General features: G+C 47.1%; 3 protein-coding genes across 6 annotated transcripts in view; 1 reads left to right on the top strand and 2 right to left on the bottom strand.

The window, feature by feature from the left end:
* Positions 1 to 457, top strand: part of SLC6A9 (solute carrier family 6 (neurotransmitter transporter, glycine), member 9) — a 38493-nt gene extending 38036 nt beyond the window's left edge. The window contains exon 13 of one of the 4 annotated variants that reach the window (XM_006839683.1): positions 55 to 457. In XM_006839683.1, coding sequence (XP_006839746.1) covers positions 55 to 249 — 195 coding nt within the window. In that variant the 3' untranslated portion in view covers positions 250 to 457. The remainder of the gene's footprint in view (positions 1 to 54) is intronic. The other 3 variants (XM_006839684.1, XM_006839682.1, XM_006839681.1) reach the window with 3 other exon arrangements.
* A 1108-nt stretch (positions 458 to 1565) lies between these two features.
* CCDC24 (coiled-coil domain containing 24) lies at positions 1566 to 4767 on the bottom strand. Its single transcript, XM_006839842.1, has 8 exons — positions 4642 to 4767; positions 4184 to 4359; positions 3954 to 4070; positions 3169 to 3246; positions 2584 to 2638; positions 2107 to 2176; positions 1953 to 2031; positions 1566 to 1854 (listed from the first exon to the last, which is right to left on the bottom strand). The coding sequence occupies exons 1-8, from the start codon at positions 4765 to 4767 to the stop codon at positions 1566 to 1568; spliced, it is 990 nt and encodes a 329-aa protein (XP_006839905.1).
* Positions 4768 to 5551: 784 nt separating this feature from the next.
* The window catches only part of B4GALT2 (UDP-Gal:betaGlcNAc beta 1,4- galactosyltransferase, polypeptide 2), a 21664-nt gene continuing 8776 nt past the window's right edge, over positions 5552 to 18439 (bottom strand). Inside the window, exons 4-7 of the mRNA XM_006839680.1 lie at positions 9834 to 10024; positions 9468 to 9590; positions 9276 to 9380; positions 5552 to 6446 (exon numbers count right to left, since the gene is read on the bottom strand). Of these exons, the coding sequence (XP_006839743.1) occupies positions 6296 to 6446; positions 9276 to 9380; positions 9468 to 9590; positions 9834 to 10024 (570 nt within the window). The 3' untranslated portion in view covers positions 5552 to 6295. The remainder of the gene's footprint in view (positions 6447 to 9275; positions 9381 to 9467; positions 9591 to 9833; positions 10025 to 18439) is intronic.

Here is an 18439-nt window from a genome sequence, read left to right as displayed (position 1 = left end):
AGGGCTCCCTTCTAATTGACCTGGCCCCCTTGCACCTACCTGCCTCTCATGCAGCGTTTGAAAAATGCCACAAAGCCAAGCAGAGACTGGGGCCCTGCCCTCCTGGAGCACCGGATGGGCCGCTATTCTCCCACCATAGCTCCCTCCCCTGAAGATGGGCTTGAGGTCCAGCCTCTACACCCAGACAAGGTTCAGATCCCCATCGTGGGTAGCAACGGCTCCAGCCGCCTCCAGGACTCCCGGATATGAGCACAGCTGCTGGGGGAGTGCCCCACCCCCACCCCGTGCTCCCACACAGAGACTGGGTGGGCAGGGGGCAGGTGTTGCTGCCTGCCCCCTGCCATACTCTGGCCAGGGCGGCTGCTGTCTCTCTGGCCACCACTGCTGGTGTGGTCACTCGTGTTCATGACCCAGTGTTTACAGGTCCTTTGGATGCCAAGATGGCAGGGGTTGGGGGCATGACGGGAAAGGTGCTGGGGAGCCCAAAGCACTTTGGAGGGGTCTCAGGCCAGGTCCCCAGGCTACCTGGGCTTTACTTGGCCTCTGATACTCCACCACTCTTCCTTGAGGTTCTGGTGGGCCCCCCATCTGTCCCCTGTTGGGCCTCCAGCCTCCTGGCCAGTGTCCCCGCCCTCAGAGCAGACCCCAGCTTTGCCCAGGCAAATCTGGATCTTTGTGGGCGAGGGGTGGGGGCTGTGCAGTGTTACTTGTCAGGCTTGTCTGTGTTATTTTTGTAAACATTGTACTGTCTGTGGTTGCCACCCCTTTGCCCCCAGCGCGCCGGGTCCAATCTGTCTTCCAGACCTGCCTGCACCTCACTCGGCTGCTCCAGGGTCGCTGCCCCCCATTCCAGCCCTGGCTGTCAGGTCCAGCCAGTAGAGGCCTGGGACCCAGCAGCCTGCCCAAAGCACTTGTTTCTGGGGGGCCAGGGTAGGGGTCTGCCCAGCGGGAAACTTGAACCCAGAACCCTGGGGAAGGGGACCCTGCACGAAGCCCCCCTGCCCTTGCCTTCCTCCACCAGGCTAAAGGCCCAGTCTTCCCAAACTGTGCTGCCCTGTTCACGTGCCAAATGGCCCTAGCCCATGTGCACCCCCACCTCCTCCAAGGAGGCACAGCTCTTTCCCCAGTCCCTGCAGTGTCCGTCTGTCCATCCTCTGTGCAGTGACAGTCCTGACCAAGCCACCTCTAATCCTCTGTAGCAATAGCGGTGTGCCGCCCCCGTCTCCCCACCCCACCCCCACCTCACCCCATGCCCATCCGTGCCGCACTAGGATTCTAAAGTCCATAGATTTTAATGAAATTTCTATTCCTGTCTCTGGGCTGATGCTGTGCTTTGTCTGGGCACCCCCAGAGGGACAGGAGTCAGGGCTGGGATGGGACCTCTACCTGTCAGGCCTTTGTGGGGGGCTGAGGTGAGAAAAGCCAAGGATTTTATGACATGGTCCTGGTAAGGGGCTGCGGTGAAGGCCAGCCCCTAGGGTCATGGTGAGGACCCATTCAAGACTAGATCTGAAGCTGGTGGCTGGGGGGCAGCAGAAGTAGGTGGGACAAGTTCTAGCAGAAGTCTACTTTGAGACTAGCCCTTTAGGTGGGGCCTTGGGTGCCACATTAGACACTGCAGTGGGAACTGACCCTTCCCTGGTGCTAAAGCGGAGCTGCCGTCCCCAGCGGCAGGTAGTGGCCTGGCCTCGAGATGGGGGGCAGCACTTTGAAGGAGGTGTAGGCAGGTGGCACTGGAGAGGCCCAACCAAAGCTCCAGCAGCCTCGTGGGGGCAAAGAAAGGGTCTGGAACGCCGAATGGAGGACCTCATTGCTTTAGCATCCAGGGGGAGGGGACAGCCCGATGGCCGTGGCCTGGATAGGAAGGCATAGTTGTGAGGGGTCAGTGCCTAACCCTTTAGCCCACCTGTCTGGTCACCGACCTATCTGGCCACCCATCTGCTTTGGTTTACCTGTGGCTGGGAGAGACAAAGAAGGGCCCCAGTGGGGCCTGCAGATCCTGTTCCATGAACTTCTTTTGTTCCTGTAGCTCTGAGGGAGAGACACCAGTACTGAACTCTCCTAGGGTTTACACAGATGCAGGGCAAAGGTGTTCAGAGACCTCACCTGCCAGAGTGGGCTCAAGGGTTGCCTCGGAGGGCTGGGAAGGCCGTGTGTACTCCTCTTCCAGGCAGCCCTGCAGGCAGAGCTGAGTCAGTGCCTCAGCCTAAGGCAAGGTCCCTAGGGCAGGGCTCAGGCAGGATACAAGGGCAGACCTAGAAATCAGCCCATGAAGCCCCCTCATCTTAACCACCATTAGGGCACCCCTCCTCCCCACCATGGAGAATGCCAGCCCCACTAAAAAGCTAGGCCAGTATCTAGACTCAAATCCAGCAGGTTAATCTAAAACTGCTGACTCTGGATTTAGGGACTCAACCAGAATCCTGGGCTTCTAAGATACACACACAGGAGAAGCAAGCACATATGAGAAACAATCAGACATGACACCCATGCAGCTTTTACACACACATACATACACCCAGGTGAGGCATATTTCTGTGCTCAACAGAATGGTCCTGGGTAAAGGCCCAGACTACAACTCACCTGCAGGATGGAGATTTCCCTCTCCAAGGTTCGACACTCCTCCTCCAGGAGGCCTCTGGGGCATGAGGGAGTGAGGCCACCAGCCATGGGGTGTATCTCAGCTGAGCAGAAAGCCCTGCCCCATAACCCCTCCCTCCAGTCTCATCAGGACCCACCCCATCCCTCTTTTCTCAGCCCATGGGCTCTTGCTGCCTGGGTGCTGCCCAGGGCCCCACTAGCCTCTTCCTATGCAGCTGTGTCCTCTCCTCACCCCCTTCTCAACCCCCCACTCAGGCAGTCCCCATCCTACACTACTGCACTGAATTCTCCTCGTACAACACAGCCCTTTTCTTTTCCCTACTGTATCAAAATAAAAATGCTAGGACCATGGCCCCTACTGCCATTTTTAGCTGGGTACTTCCTGATACCAACCTCACTGGCAGGCTCCATAGCCACCTGGTCTTTCTACCTCTCAGCCTTACTTACCTGACTTCTAGGAGGGAAGCTTCCTCCCCTCCCTCTCAGTCCAAGTACTTCAAGATCCATTCCTAGTCCCATTCTCTGTCTGCACCCACACAAACACATTCAGGGGTCCCGGGGCCTCACCGCAGGCGCCTGGCAACCTGGTCGATGTTAGCCACGTTCAGCTGGTCCCTGATGACACTGAGGTCCCCATGGGTGCTACTGGCAGATAAAGTCAACATCATTCTCCCCATGTGGCCCCACTCCAAGCCTTCAGGACACACCATCATGTCCCCTAGACATTTCCATGCCATCCCTAACCAAAGCATCCTAATACCAAACCAGGAACAGCTGTTCTTGAGCCTGATTTAAAAGGAAGCTCTGCTACCCTTCACTATGTGCGAACTTGGGGAAATCACTGCTCCTTTCTGAGTTTTGGTTTCCTCATCTGCAAAATGGGGACATCACCAGCTGGCAGGGTTATGTGAGGGTTGGAAGTAAGAAGTTGCCACCACCCCTTTTTCCTTGCTCCAAGCTCCCATTCTTTCATTCAGTCCCCAGGCTGTAAACATTTGCCACCCTCTCTACTCAGCTCTCCTTGCCTCACTGGCCTACCCCAGCTCCTGCTCTCCAGGCCTTGGGAACAACTGTCCTTCCAATAGACCTTTTTCTCCCACCATATTTGCTCCCTCTTCCTGAAAAACTCTCTTCTTTCTTTCATACTCCAAGATCCAGATCAAACAGTTACTATCTCTGGAAGCCTGCCTGTTCTCAGGCTGGGCAGCTGTCTCCTTGGCTTCTGCAGCTATCAGGTGCTGACCTCTACCACAATGGCTGTACAAAGGTACAGCCCCAAACTGGAAGCTCTTCCATGGAATAAGGAGTTGGCTGGGAGGGTACAGATCCCTCCTCTCCTACCACCATTTTACCTGGGCACACCAGCTCTCATTCCAAGTATCTCCTGCTCTGGTGGATGACATCTGAGCTCCTCCAAGGCAAAGTGCACGACCCTTGGACTATACTGGGCCCAAGCCTGAGCCTGGTCCCTGCAGAAGGTGCACATTCAGGAGACAGGGACTCTTTGCAGGAGATGACAAGGAAAGGCCACCCTAGCTCTTTGGCAGGGGCAGGGGCCTAGCCCGAAGTCCAAGGTTCCCACCTGCCCTCACAGATGGCCTTGTGGCGGAGACCTTGAAGCAGTTGCCGGAGTTCCTGGCGCACGAGGTCACTTATAAGGGGTGGTGGTGCCAGAAGGGAACAAGAGCTGGAGGTGGGACAGGACCCCAAGGCTTGTGAGGATCGAGCCTCTTGGAGCAATTTCCGCAGCAGCGCCACCTGCAACAGTTCGGACACGTTGTGCCTGGGGAAGGAAGTGACTGGAGAGGTCATAGTTTGTTGTAGTGTTGGTTCCGACTCAGAAACCCTGTATAGGGTTTCCAAGGAACAGCTGGTGGGTTTGAACCACCAACTATACAGTTAGCAGTCTTGTGCTTATCCTATAGCTCCATACCAGAGGTCATGGGTGGGAGCTGTCAAAAGGTAGGGATCAGGGAAGACTAGTGAGACTAGGCAGGTTGTGGAACAAGTCTGCGGTGTAGTCCATTTCCTGCTCCCCACCTCTGCCCGCAGCTCCAGATTTAAGTCTACTTCTGATTCCCCCAGGATCCTCTTCACCTCTGGCCTCTCCAGGAGTGGCACATGCTCCTCCACCAGCTGCCACAGAGACAGGAATTCCTGGGGCATGCCTTGCCCACGAAGCCCCAAGCTTGAACCTATGGGGTAGCAAGTCAGATCTCTGGACCACTAAGGGACGCCAAGTCGCTCAGGGTTCAGGCCACGCCCCTACAGGGGAACATGCCAGCCCCTCTCAAGCACCGCCCTTGCTCTTGCCACCAATCCCACGGTAGAAACTACCAGGCTCAGGGTCCCTCGTCTCTAGTTCTGTCTCTTCTGTCCTGCCGCCACCAGACTTTCGGAGGGGTGCCGTTCCTAGCGACAGCCGCCAGGTGCAGGGCAGCGGGAACCAAGGCCACGGGCCCCGCCCCTTCCGCGAAGCAGTCTCCGAGGAAACCGTGCCGCAACCAAGGCTCCGTCCCCAGGAGCCCCGCCCATGCCTATTCGGGGTGGGAGAGCAGCGCTGGCTCACCAGTCTGGAGTTCCAGTAGATTGAACTAGGGAATCCGAACCTTATTCCAAGTATCTCAGGCTCACCCCTCACTCCCGGGCACATGTTAGCCTCAGGTCACCAGGGCTTCCCAGGAAATGGTTTAAGGAGCAGAAGAACCCTCGGAGTTCGAGACCTTGGCCACACAAAGGCAACACCAGTGCAAACTTTTCGTCTCTGGCCGAGGGAAGTCTAGCGGCCATGCTTGGAGGAGCAGGGGGCACCTGGGAAGCAACTGTAAGTTGGACTAGGGTCTCTCCCTCAAATACACCAGGTTAAAAAGGGTCTCTCCCTCAAATACACCAGGTTAAAGGCTCAGGGACTCAGAAACCCACCCATCTTGAAACAGACAAGGAGGCTGTCCCATTCACGTTTTTTACTAAAGCACCCACACAAGTTTCTGTGCAATGTACAAACACGAACCAGCCCTGGGGGTTACTGTCTCCTCCGAGACAGGGAGGCGGGAACCAGACTGACAAATCCAAGCCCCATTCGCCCTGCCCCCCATGCAAAGCCTGACCCCAAGATCTCAGGCAGGGACAGCACCCCCTCTGGTCCCCTCCGGGGGCTGCTCCTCAGCAGGGGGCACACCAAAGTTTGCCCCCACAATGTTGAATGAAAAAGGTTTCCCCTCCCTTGGGAGCATGGGGGATCCCCAAGTCTGAGGATTCCCCCTGGAAGAGACACTGCCCCCTAATCAAACCTCCCACCCTTCCAGGCCCTAGGGGACTCAAGGGGGGGAAACTGAGGCACAGAGAGGTGGAGTGACTTAACCTAGGCCACTCAACGAGGCAGTGCAGGGGCTGGCCCGACCCTGACAGTGACGGGGATGGGGGGGGTGGCTGGGCTGGGAAGCAAAGGGCAGGTGAGAGGGTCAACCCCAGAGAGGGCCACATTTGAGGGACCAGCCCAGGCCGGAAGCCCACCAAAGTGGGTTCTGAAACTTCCAGGTGCAGCTGAGGGACCTGCTGAAGCCCTTCAGAAAACTGGGCCCACGGTCTCAGTCCTGGGGGATTCCCCCAGCGTCCTCTCAGCCATCAGACCAGCCAGGCTGTAGGTCAGTCCTCTGGCAGGCAGTCCTCGGTTCTTGGAGCCTGTCCACTGGTGTCAGCCCCGAGGAGGCCAGGATGGGGGCCGCCCAATGTCCACTGTGATATTGGTGAAGAGTGGTTGTCGGGACACTTCCAAGACCTGGTACCGTACTGATCCAATGCCATCCCGTTTCATGGTCAGCTTCGTATTCTGAATCTTGGTAAACCTAGACAGGATGTAGTGGATTGAGTCAGGGCTAATGTGGGGACACAGCTGAGCCCAATATGGGACCTTTGGGACCGATATTCAAATGATCCCTGGGATGACTAGATTCTTGGCTCTTGTCATCCATCTGCCTTCAAAACGGAACTCTCACCCCTTCAGTCATAACCTCTAACAAACAGAGTCAGCCCAGAGCCTGCCTTCTAAGCCTTAGATTCAAACCTGAGGATTCCCATTTATTGTTATTGTTAAATGCCATTAAGTTGATCCAACTCCTAATGATCCTGAACAGGGTTTCTGAGAAGCAGTTGGTGGGTTTGAACTGTGGACCTTGTGGTTTGCAATCCAGTGTTTATCCTACAGTGCCACACCATGAGTCTGGGGATTCCCATATGTACCCCAAATACAATAAATCCTATGCTGTATACATCATCTTTAGTCCCCAAACCTGTACTAGCTTCTTGGTTCTTCATGCCTGCCAGTCTGTCATCATCCTATTTACTGAGCATTCCTGATGTGGCAGCAGAGCAACAGTCATGGACAGACATGCCTTCCTCTCATGGCAAGTCTACATCCCTAGGGGAGACAGGCAACAGACAAGGAAGCCCTAAGTGCATCTGCAGAGACAGCTGGGAATTAGAATTGAGATGGCTGTGTTTGCAGGAGTGAACATGTGGCACTGAGCTTAGAGCCAGGGGTAGAGATTCCAGGCAGAACATACATCCCTCATATTCAAAAACCTAAATGAGGAACGTGATTTTGCACCGCTGAGGAGGCCAGTGTGGGTAAAGTTTAGTGAACCATGGGGAAAAATGGAACCAGATGAGCTTAGAGCATGTATGAACAGTGCTCTGTAAATCAGAGTAAACAGCTCGTATTTTATTTTGTGAATGAGTAGAAGACACTCAGAGATTTTTAATCCAGTTGAGAGCAAGTGTTGGAGAGCATGGAATATAGAAGGGCAAGGGGGAAACTGGGGAAGCAGTTAGAGACCACTGCAGCAGCAGTGCAGGCACAAACAGAGATTAGTGTAATAAAGCAGTATCGTGGGCTCAGATATTCTGGGGGTGACACCAATAGGACTTGCTGATGGACTGGACATGTAGGGTGAGAGAAAGAAGAGTCTAGGAGAACTAGATTTACGGCAACAGCACCTAGAGGTCGATGGAACCACAAGCCAGAAATTGAAGCCTACAACACGCTATTCCCAAAACAGGACCCAGGTCCCTAACAAGTGCTTCCAGAGAGAGCTTCATTCCCACCCTCATCCCAACTGTTTGGATCACCTTGATTCTTCTGCGTTCAGCTCGGATCCCTCGTCAGGGCCATCCCAATACCACAGCCCCTCCCTCAGATGCCCTGAAGCCCCTCTCCTCCCAGTCTGTCATCCTTTGCCTGCTCATAATGGTTTTCATCTGAACAGAATTTTCTTCAGCTCTCTGAATTTCCCTGCACCTCATGCTTCTGGCAAATGCCAACCCTACACCAGTGCGGCAATCCACCTCCCTACTCCTACACCCTGAGCTAGGAACAGAGAAACCCTACTATTTAAGCTGGGGGCACAGCAGCCTCCTAGGTAGCTCGTTACCCAGCATGCCCCCAGGCCTCCATCTGTTTCCCTTCAGGCTTGGTCTGCTGCTTCTCTTGCTCCATCTCTTGCTCCACCAGCAGCTAGGTCAGACCTTCACCTTCCTTAAGTTCAAAGAGTGATCCGACTAAAACACATCTGACCCTGCCCAGCCCTGCCATGACTTCTCATTGCCTCTGAGACAAAAGTCAAACTTGCATCCTGAGATTCAAGCCCCCTAACAGCCAGCTCTGAACCTCTCCTCTCCTGTTGCTCTCAGCCTTTCACCTTTGGAGACCTTAAAAGCAAACAGGCTAAATAAAGACCCTTGGAAAATGCCATTCAATCTTATACTCATTCATCAGCACTGCACACAGGTGTCGCACGTGTGACAATTACTGTTTGAAAAGAAAGACTCTTTTCAGATGACTCCAGTTTCATATTACCTCCTCCAGGAAGCTTCACATCATCATTGCCTCTCTGACCAGGACAGCACCCTGCCATGAGGAGTTTGTGCAGTTCTCCCTCCCATAGAGAACTTCAAGAGGAACAGTGAGGGATTGGGTAGGACTGCTCTAGACCCCTCCCCTCCCCTCCCCACAAGACTTGGCATCAGACAGGTACAGAGTGGCATCAGGAAGGCCTTCTCTACATTTCACATGCCTTTCAGACAGGTCTCCCAGCCAGGGACCAGGCAGAAAATGCTGCTACATCTTCAGTGATGGTGCTACCTCCTCCAATCAGGGGCTCAGCACTACCACTGTCTCTCCACTCCCTGCCCCATGCTGCTTGGGCAACCTTTGCTGGTGTCCCCAGGTCCAGTAGGTGTGCCCCAGTGCCCACTCCCTCCTAGCTGCTCTGGGAGGGCCGCTATAAGCAGGGTTCCCACAAGGTGCACAGGTAAGTTCTGAGGACAGTGATGGGCATGCAGTCTTCTCAGTGACAACTTGAGCTGCTGCCTTTAGATTTCAGTCACCTTAAGAAATCAGTGGCAAGAGCTATTTGGAGCTAATCTGGGGGTACTCTGGGAAACGGGGAACGGGGTACCAGATATCACTTCTAGGAGTCAAGGGTCAGGCTTTGGGGGTCACATCTGGGGATCAAAATCAACTCTTAGGTGTTTGGGGGTCGAGGACTAGGAAGACGGGTGCTCAGAGGTTACCTCTGGTGCGTCAGGGATTGGGGACTCTTGGGCTGGAGATATTGGGAGGTCACCTTCAGGGGACAGGGGTTAGGGGCCCTTTGGGACAAGAGACTGGGGGTCACCTCTGAGGGTTGGGCTCGTTATGCTTGTCTCGATCGTGCTTGATCATGCGGTAGCGGCCTATTCGGATATCTGGGCGTGAGATCTTCATCCCAGTCAGCGAGATCCTGGAGATGAGGACAGATGGATTGGAGCAGGCACCAGGAAGGACAAGGAGCCCCACCCAGTCTGCACGTCACCCCATCCTTACTCACCGGTTGAAGATGTCGTCATCCTCACCACCCCAGCCCCAGTACTCGTTGGGGAAGCCATTGATTCTCAAAAACTGAGCTTTACTCAGGCCGGACACACCTCCAAAGTAGCCAGCATAGGGGAGCCTATGGCATGAAAGGCAGGCATCAGTAAGGGTCCCCAGGGAATTCCAAGAGGGCCAGAGATGGAATGAGAGGAAAATGTGTAAAGGCAACACCAGGAAAGATCTGGTTCAGCCAGAAGGTCTGGGCCAGGGCCAGGAACAAAGGGAGGCCCTGGGGCTAGGACAAAAAGCCTAAGGTATGGTGAATGTAGTTGGGGCAGTGGGAATGGGGAGGTCTGGGTCAAGTTAAGAACAAAGCCCTCACCGGAAGCCAAATTTGTCCATGGCAATGGCGAAATGGCGAGGCTGGTCACCACAGCGGTACAGGTTGCGGTCATCCATGGGGACCAGGTCCACGTCGCTGAAGATGAAGCAGTCATAAGAGGCGTCTTCCTTCAGTGCCTCTAGGAAGCCCACATTGAGTAGCTTGGCCCGGTTGAAGGTATCCTCACCATGCTGGGGTGGGGAGAGGGGGACCGATCAATTCTGGGCCCCTCTGAGAGTGGTCCTGTGATGACCCTCCATACTGATTCCCAGGGGGCCCAGCTCTTCCCGTTGTGTCTACATGACTCCACTGGACTCTTTACCCTGAACCTCTTCATCATTCACTCCAGCTTCCTCTGTGGCCAGTCAATATGTTCTTTAGTGACCCCAGAACACAACAGACTTTTCCTTGATGGCAGTAGTCCTTCCTGCCTGGAATGCTTTCCTGCTCTGCTTGTGAATGAAACTCATGTTTGGAAAGGCTTCGTTTAACCAATTTGATCTCATAGACATATGCACAACACACCATTCAACAGAAATGCAGAACACATTCTTCTCCAATGCACACAGATCATTCTCCAAACAGAACCATACTTGATGCCACAGAGCAAGTCTCAATACATTCACAAACATCAAATCATACAAAACATCTTCTGCGACCACAACAAGAAAAGACTAAAAATCAGTAACAGAAATAACAAGGAAAAAATTAAATACATGGAAACTACTGGGTATTAGAAGAAATTAAAAATAAAAATGTTAAATTCTTAGAATTATATGGGAATGAAAACACTATATACCGACACCTCTGGGACACAGCAAACACAGTGTTCACAGTAGAAGTTACAGCATTTAATGCCGACATCAAAAAAGAAAGGTCAAGGGGTGCAAGGGATGGGAAAATTATTCACTGGCTAGAGGGTTGTTGTTAATTGACAGCTAAATGCTGTCAATTCGATTCTGACTCACAGTGGTCCTGTATAAGGTTTACGAGGAGCAGCTGGTAGGTTTTAACAGTCCAGTGAACCACAAGTAAGACTCATGTTCACTTGGGTGATAGAGAAGGAAATATACAAGAAGGAAATTGGCAGAGGAAAGATGAACATAGCATAAGACACAGGGAGGGATGCAAGAGTTCAAATGAACTGCTAACTGAAGGTACGTGGAGAGGATTGCAATAATTGTAATGAAGCAAAGTATAGATTTGTTGAAGGTAAAGCTAATGATCTGCTCTGCAAACCTTCACTCAATTCATAATAATATGTTAAAACAAAACAAAAACACACCCAAAGTCAATAGCTTACTCCCACAACTTTAGCAAATACAAAAAGAGCAGCAAAAGACAGCCACGGACCACCAGAAAAAAGGAAATAATGAAGAGCAGAGCAGAAATAAATGAAACGGAAAACCGTAGAACAAATAAAAAAGGAAGCTGGTTGGAAAGATCGATAAAACTGACAAACCAAACTGGCCAAACTGACAAAGGGAAAAAAATGAGAAGACACAAATAACCAAAATAAGGAATGAGATGAGGGAACCTTACAACAACCAACTGAGACAAAGGCTGTAACAGAACATTATGAAAAATTGGACTCCAGCAGATGGGAAAACCTAGGAGAAATGGACAAATTTCTAGAAACACACTCCCGACTTAACTAACACAAACAGAAGGAGAAAATGTGAACAGAAATTGAATATGTCATATATTTAAAAACAAAAACTTTAAAAAAACAAAAACAAAAAAACCCTGGCCCTGACAGTTTTACTGGAGAATTTTATCAAACATTTAAAGACAAGCTGACACCAATTCTACTCAAATTATTCGAGAACATCTAAAAGGAAGGAACAGAATACACTCTAATTCATTCTATGACACCAGCATAACTCTGACACCAAAGCTAGGCAAAGACCATTGTTGATGTACACACACACAAAAAAAATTAAAGACCAACATCCCTCATGAACACAGATGCAAAAATTCTCAACAAAATCCTAGCCAAGATAATCTAAAAACATACATTGAAAAATACATCATGACCAAGTGGGATTTATACCAAGTATGCAAGGATGGTTCAATATTAGAAAAACAATCAACATAATCCACCACATAAATAAAATGAAAAGAATCACATGATCATATTAACTGACACACAAAAGACATTTAACAAGATCCAACACCCATTTGTGATTACAACACTCAACAAAATAGGAATAGAAGGGAAATTCCTCAATATAATTAAAGGCACATATACGAAATCAATGGCCAACATTACTCTCAATGGAAAGAAACAAAGTATTCCCCTTGCAAACAGGAACCAACAATGATACCTGTATCACCACTCCTATTCAATGCTGTGCTCAATGTCTTCGCCAGAGCCATAAGGCAGGAAAGGGAAATTAAAGGCATGCAAATTGAGTCTTTGAGATTTACTACATATAGAATCATATCATCTGCAAATAGAGTTTTGCATCCTATTTTGGTGAGTAGAGTCTGGGGTCTTAAAAGCTCATGAATGGCCATCTAAGGTGCATCTGTCTTTCCCTGTCTAGAGGACAGAAGAGTGAAGAAAATTGAAGATGCATGGAAACAATCTGTCCAACAGACTAATGAATCACACAAACACCAGTCTCCACTACTACCCTGAAACAACAAGTAGATGGTACCTGGTTACACTACCAGCTGCTCTGAAAGAGATCACTGCAGAAGGTCCTGGAGAGCACAGGAGAAAAATGTGAAATAAACTCAAAATCATTAAGAAAAAAAAAGACCTAATGGTCAGACAGGAAATGGTGAAGCCCTAAAGACTGTTCCTTGGCCACCCTTCAGTTCTGGAACTGGACTCACTCCTGTGGCTGAATTTTCAGCCAAGCAATGGATCAGTCTATAGGGAAGAACCAAAACACTAGAGCCGAATGCATACCATAGAATGGTCAACAATTTGAGATCAAAAGAGCAGTATTTACTTAAGGACAAAGTTCAGAAGGGATCGAGAAAGGAGGAAGAATGTAAACAAGAAACACAGGGAGCAAGCGGGGTAAGTGATGTCCCATTGAGGAATTTCAATCATAGAGATGAAACAAAGTTTATAATTGTTGAATGTAAAACAGATGATCTGCTCTGTAAACTTTCACTCAATTTACACTAACAAGTGAAAAAAAAAGAAAACAAGACCAGGCTAACTGATGACAAGAGAAACTGATGGAACCTTCAAGGTTACAACCTTAGTCACTTCTCAGGTCTGGAAATGAACCCACTCAAACAATAGGTCTACAAGCGGAATAGTACCATTAGGAGTACACACACCTTAGAATAATCTGTTTGAGACCAAAAGGGTAGCATTTACCCAATGACAACATTCAGAAGGGTTATGAAATAAAGAGGAATGAAAACAGGAAACCTGGGGGGAAAGTGGGATAAATGTTGCTCCATTGTGGGGAATGCAGCCAATGACATGAAACAAAATGCATATGAATTGTTGAATGGAAAACTGATCTGCTCTGTAAGTTTTAAACCTTCACCAATTCACAAAATGTTAAAAAAAAAAAAAAAAAACTACTGGAAAAACTAGGGAAATCTTAAGGAATCACCAGTCGCTCCTTGAAAACCCTATACAGGGTCGCTATGAGTGAGAACTGACTCGATGGCATTTGACAACAACAAAAAAGGAAGATTTGTTAGATAATAGGATATATCCATGTTAAGATTTTTAAGTGTGATCCTATTGTGGTTATAGAGGAGAAGAATGTCCTTGCTCTTAGAAGATATCTGATGAAATATTTAGAAGTATCATAATGAGTACAACTCTCAAACGGTTTTGAAAAAATGTATACACACACCCAGACATGAGTTAAAGCAAAAGTAGTGACTCTAATCCATCCTACCACTACTGAACATTTTGAACAAAGATTCCACAGAAGAATCCTGATCAAAAGGAAAGATACACAGAACAAAACTTCAAATTCATGGAATCCAGACTTTATGGATTCATAGAGGCTGGATGAGCCCCTGAAACTATTGCCCTGAAATAATTTTTAAACCTCAAGCCAAAAATATCCCCCAAATCTAAAAACTAAACAATAAGTTTAGCTTTAACTATTAAAGCGTGTCTGTTTTAATCACGTACTCTTTTATCGCTTACTCTATCAAATTGACAACAGCATCTTAGGGGCAGAAAGTTTATGTTAATGGAAGAGAAACAACTCAGAAAAAGATGAGAGAGGTGGCACAAACTGAAGAATGTGGCCAATGTCACTGAAGTGTATATGCAGAAGTTGTTGAACTGGTGTATGGCTTGCCATGTATATTCTCAACAACAACAACACAAAGAATCAGAATTCGTATCTCATATCATACATAAAAACTAATTGAATGTGGCTGAAAGACCTAAATGTTCAAGTTAAAATGATCAAGTTAATGGAAGATAACATAATGTCAAAATTAGGGGACCTAATTTTTGGGCGTTAAAAAGCCTATCAAACAAAAGTAAAAATGAAAGAATGACAGAAGATAAATTAGATAAACTGTAACCTCCTAATAATTAAACACTTTTGCTCATCAAGAGACTTTCTAAAAGACTTTACTGAAAAAGAACCCACGGACTGGGAAGAAATCTTTGGCAGTGGTATAGCTAGTAAGGGTCTAATCTCTAAACTTTCTAGAAAGCGTCAACAACTCAACAACAAAAAGACAAACAGATCCAATCAAAAAATGGGCAAAGGATATAAAGACACTTCACCAAGCCATTCAGGCAGCTGACAAATACATGGGGGGGAAATGCTAGTGATCATTAGCTGTCATTGTTAAGTGCACCCTTGAATTGTCCAGTGCTTATTACAGAGTCACCCATGTTCCCTTTAGAATAAATTGCTGCTGCTGTTGTTACGTGCTGTTGAGTCATTTCTGACTCACAGTAATCCTGTTTTTAGGGTTTCCAAGGAGTGGCAGATGGGTTCAAACTGCCAACCTTGTGGTTCAAAATTACTTTGCGGTCAAGTGCTTATCCTACCAGTGCACGAATAAGTAGGTGCATAAAATAAATTTCTCAGATTTTATCAAACGTCTTTGTGCTAAAAAGACTCTCCTCAACAAGCCAACTAATGGCCTAGGTTTCCAAGTCCTTTAACAGCCTTTGGGTCAGAGGTTACTTGCAGTTTTCTGAAGCTGGCCACTTACTAGATATAGCGTTTTAGTCATGTTATTTACCTAGTCCCTTTGTGCCTCTGTTCCTCATCTTTAAAATAATACCTACCTCAAAAAAGGCTGTTGCACTGATTACAAGGATTAGTAAACGTAATGTACTTGAAACACTGTTTAGAACATAGTTAAGTACTACCCAAGTATTAGCCACTACTATTGTTGCTGGTGGTGGTATTGTTAACTAACCTGTAGGGATTCAAATCTAAAGAAACATAACCTAAATCATTACTGTGTATTTGCAGTTCTATGTATTATATCTCTGTATAATAGCTCAGTTATTATAGTTCTGTTAAAATAGCTCAATATTAGCAGCTCTGATTTCATTGTCTGTATATTATTATTGTTGCTAGGTGCCCTGGAGTCGGTTCCAACTCATAGCGACCCTATGCACAATAGAATGAAACACTGCTTGGTTCTGAATCAAACTCACAATTGTTGTTAAGCTTGAGCCTATTGGTGCTGCCACTGTGCCAATCTCATTGGGGGGTCGTCCTCTTTTTCACTGACCCTCCACTTTACCAAGCATAACAACTTTCTCTAGGGACTGGCCCCTCCTGAAAATATGTCAAGTATGAGAGACAGTGTCTCCTCGCTTCTCAGAAGCATTCTGGATGTACTTCTTCCAAGACAGATTTGTTGGTTTTTCTGGCAGTCCATGGTACTTTTTAATATTCTTTGCCATCACCATAATTCAACTGCACCAATTCTTCTATGGTCTTCCTTCCTTACTCATTGTCCAACTTTCACATACATATGAGGCTACTGAAAATGCCATGGCTTGGATCAGGCACCAAAATACCTTAGTCTTTAAACTGATTATCTTTGCTCTTGATCACTTTAAAGAGGTTTAGTCCAGCAAGTGTTTGATTTCATGACAATTAATACATGGGTATTAATTGTGGATCCAAGCAAATTGAAGTTTTTGACATCAATCTTTTCTCCATTTATCATGAATGGTTGTGGGGATTTTTTTCTTTACATTGAGGTACAATCCATACTGAAGGCTATTGTCTTTGATCTTCATCAGTATTTCAAGTCCTCTTTGCTTTTAGTAAGCAAAGTTTTGTCATATGCATAAATGCAAGTTCTCAATTAGTCTTCCTCCAATCCTAATGCCATGTTCTCTTCATATAATCCAACTTCTCAGATTTTTTGCTCAGAACACAGATTGAATAAAATATGGTGAAAGGATACAACACTGATGCACACCTTTCCTAATTTTAAACCATTCAGTATCCCCTTGTTCTATTCAAATGACTACCTCTAGGTTGTACATTGTTTCACATGAGCACAATCAAATGTTCTGGAATACTTATTCTTCGTAATGTTCTCGATAGTTTGTTAGGATCCACACCATTAAAAGCCTTTGAATAGTCAATAAAATACAAGTAAACATCTTTCTGGTATCCTCTGCTTCCAGCCAAGACCCATCTGACATCAGCAGTGATATCCCTCATTCCACATCCTCTTCTGAATCCAGCGTGAATTTCTGGCAGCTCCCTGTCAATGTACTACTGTAATTGTTTTAAAACTATCTTTAGCAAAATTTTACTTGCATGTGATATGATACTGTTCAATGATTTCCACATTTCGTTGGGTTGCCTCTCTTTGGGATGGGCACAAATATGGTATCTTCCAATCAATTGTCCACGTAGCTATCTTTCAAATAATCTTGACAGACATGAGTGAGCACCTCTAGTGCTGCATCAATTTGTTGAAACACTTCAATTTACATTATGTAAATTCTTGGAGTCTTGTTTTTCCCAATGCTTTCTGTGCTGCTTGTACTTCTTCCTTCAATACCATTGGTTCTAGATCACATGATATCTCTTGAAACAACTGAACATCAACCAAGTCTTTTTGGTACACTGACTGTGTGCATTTCTTCCATCTTCTTTAGATGCTTCCAGGGTCATTCAATATTTGTCCATAGAATTCTTCAGTACTGCAACCCAAGGCTTGACTGTTTTCTTTAGTTCTTTCAGCTTGAGAAATGCTGGAATAATTGAGAAATGCATGCTCTTCCCTTTTGATTTTCTAACTTCAGGTCTTCGCACATTTCTTTATAATACTTTGTCTTCTGGAGGTGCTCTTTGAAATTTTCTGTTCAGCTCCTTTTACTTCCTCATTTCTTCCAGTTGCTTTAGCTTCTCGATGCACCAAAGCAAAATTCATAGTCCCTTTTGACATTCACTTTGGTCTTTTTTTTTTTCCTTTTTAATGACCTTTTGTTTTTTTCATGGATGATGTTCACCCACAACTGCTCTGGTCTTCAGTCATTAGTGTCTAATACATCAAATCTGTTTTTGAGATGGCTTCTAAATTCAGAAAGGTTATACTTTAGGTCAAGGAGCTCTGGTCAGAGTGCTTAAGAGTCACGCTGCTAACCTCAAGGTCAGCAGTTTGAAACTACCAGCTGTTCTGTGGGAGAAAGAAGAGACTTTCTGCTCCTGTAAAGATTTATAGCCTCAGAAACTCTATACAGGGTCACTGTAAGTCGGAACCGACTCCATGGCACACTACCACCACGATCATACTTAAGGTCAGAGTCCTTATGTAGGTGTTATAGGATAAGCACTAGACCGCAAGGTCGGTTTGAACCACAAGGTTGGCAGTGCAAGCTCACCAGGCACTCCTTGGAAACCCTATACAGGGTCACTATGAGTCGGAAATGACTTGATGGCATTTAACAACATCATACTTAACGTCTTATCGTAGCTCTGGTCGACTTGTTCTAATTTTCTTCAGCTTTAGCCTAAACTTTCACATAAGCAATAGACAGTCTGTTCCACAGTTGGTCCCTGACTGTTTTGGCTGGTATTATTGAACTTCATCATCTCTTCCCACGATGTAATCAATCAGATTTACTTGAGTATTCCATCTGGTGAGGCCCACGTGCATAGTCATGTTTATGTTTTTGATAAAAGGTCTATTTGCATGAAATAAGTCATTGGACTTACAAAATTCTATCATGTGATCACCAGCATCATTTCTATCACCAAGGCCATTTTCCAACTACTGATCCTTCCTCTTTGTCTGCAACTTTCACAGTCCGATCACCAAAATTATCAATACATCTTGATGGTATGTTTGATCAATTTCAGACTGAAGAACTTGGTTTTCAGTGGCTAACTATTTAGAAGTGGTTCACTTCTCCCCCTTTTTTGTCTGTCTTAGTCTGGAAGTTCCACTGAAAGCCATCCACCATGGGTGACCATGCTGATATATAAATACTAGTGTCATAGCTTCCAGCATTATAGGAACATTCAAGCCACAACAGTACTACAAACCAAGAGATGACACCTGACAAGAGACAAAACATAAGCCTTTAGAGCGATGCAAAGGCTTATGTTTATAGTATAGTATAAACTTACAGTATTTTAAATAACCTCATATGCATGTGAAAGCTG

Source organism: Chrysochloris asiatica, unplaced genomic scaffold (assembly GCF_000296735.1).
Source record: "Chrysochloris asiatica unplaced genomic scaffold, ChrAsi1.0 scaffold00026, whole genome shotgun sequence".
Lineage (NCBI taxonomy): Eukaryota > Metazoa > Chordata > Mammalia > Afrosoricida > Chrysochloridae > Chrysochloris > Chrysochloris asiatica.
This window is presented reverse-complemented; position numbering and strand designations above follow the sequence as displayed.

What these genes read in the sequence shown, in the direction of transcription:
- CCDC24 (XM_006839842.1), bottom strand. Translation starts at nt 4,767, where the DNA reads ATGCCCCAGGAATTCCTGTCTCTGTGGCAGCTGGTGGAGGAGCATGTG. An exon ending in ATGAGAGCTGGTGTGCCCAG is followed by an intron (nt 3,247 to 3,953) that starts GTAAAATGGTGG and finishes TTTATCTGCCAG; the next exon opens with TAGCACCCATGGGGACCTCA. An exon ending in GGGAAATCTCCATCCTGCAG is followed by an intron (nt 2,177 to 2,583) that starts GTGAGTTGTAGT and finishes CTCTGCCTGCAG; the next exon opens with GGCTGCCTGGAAGAGGAGTA.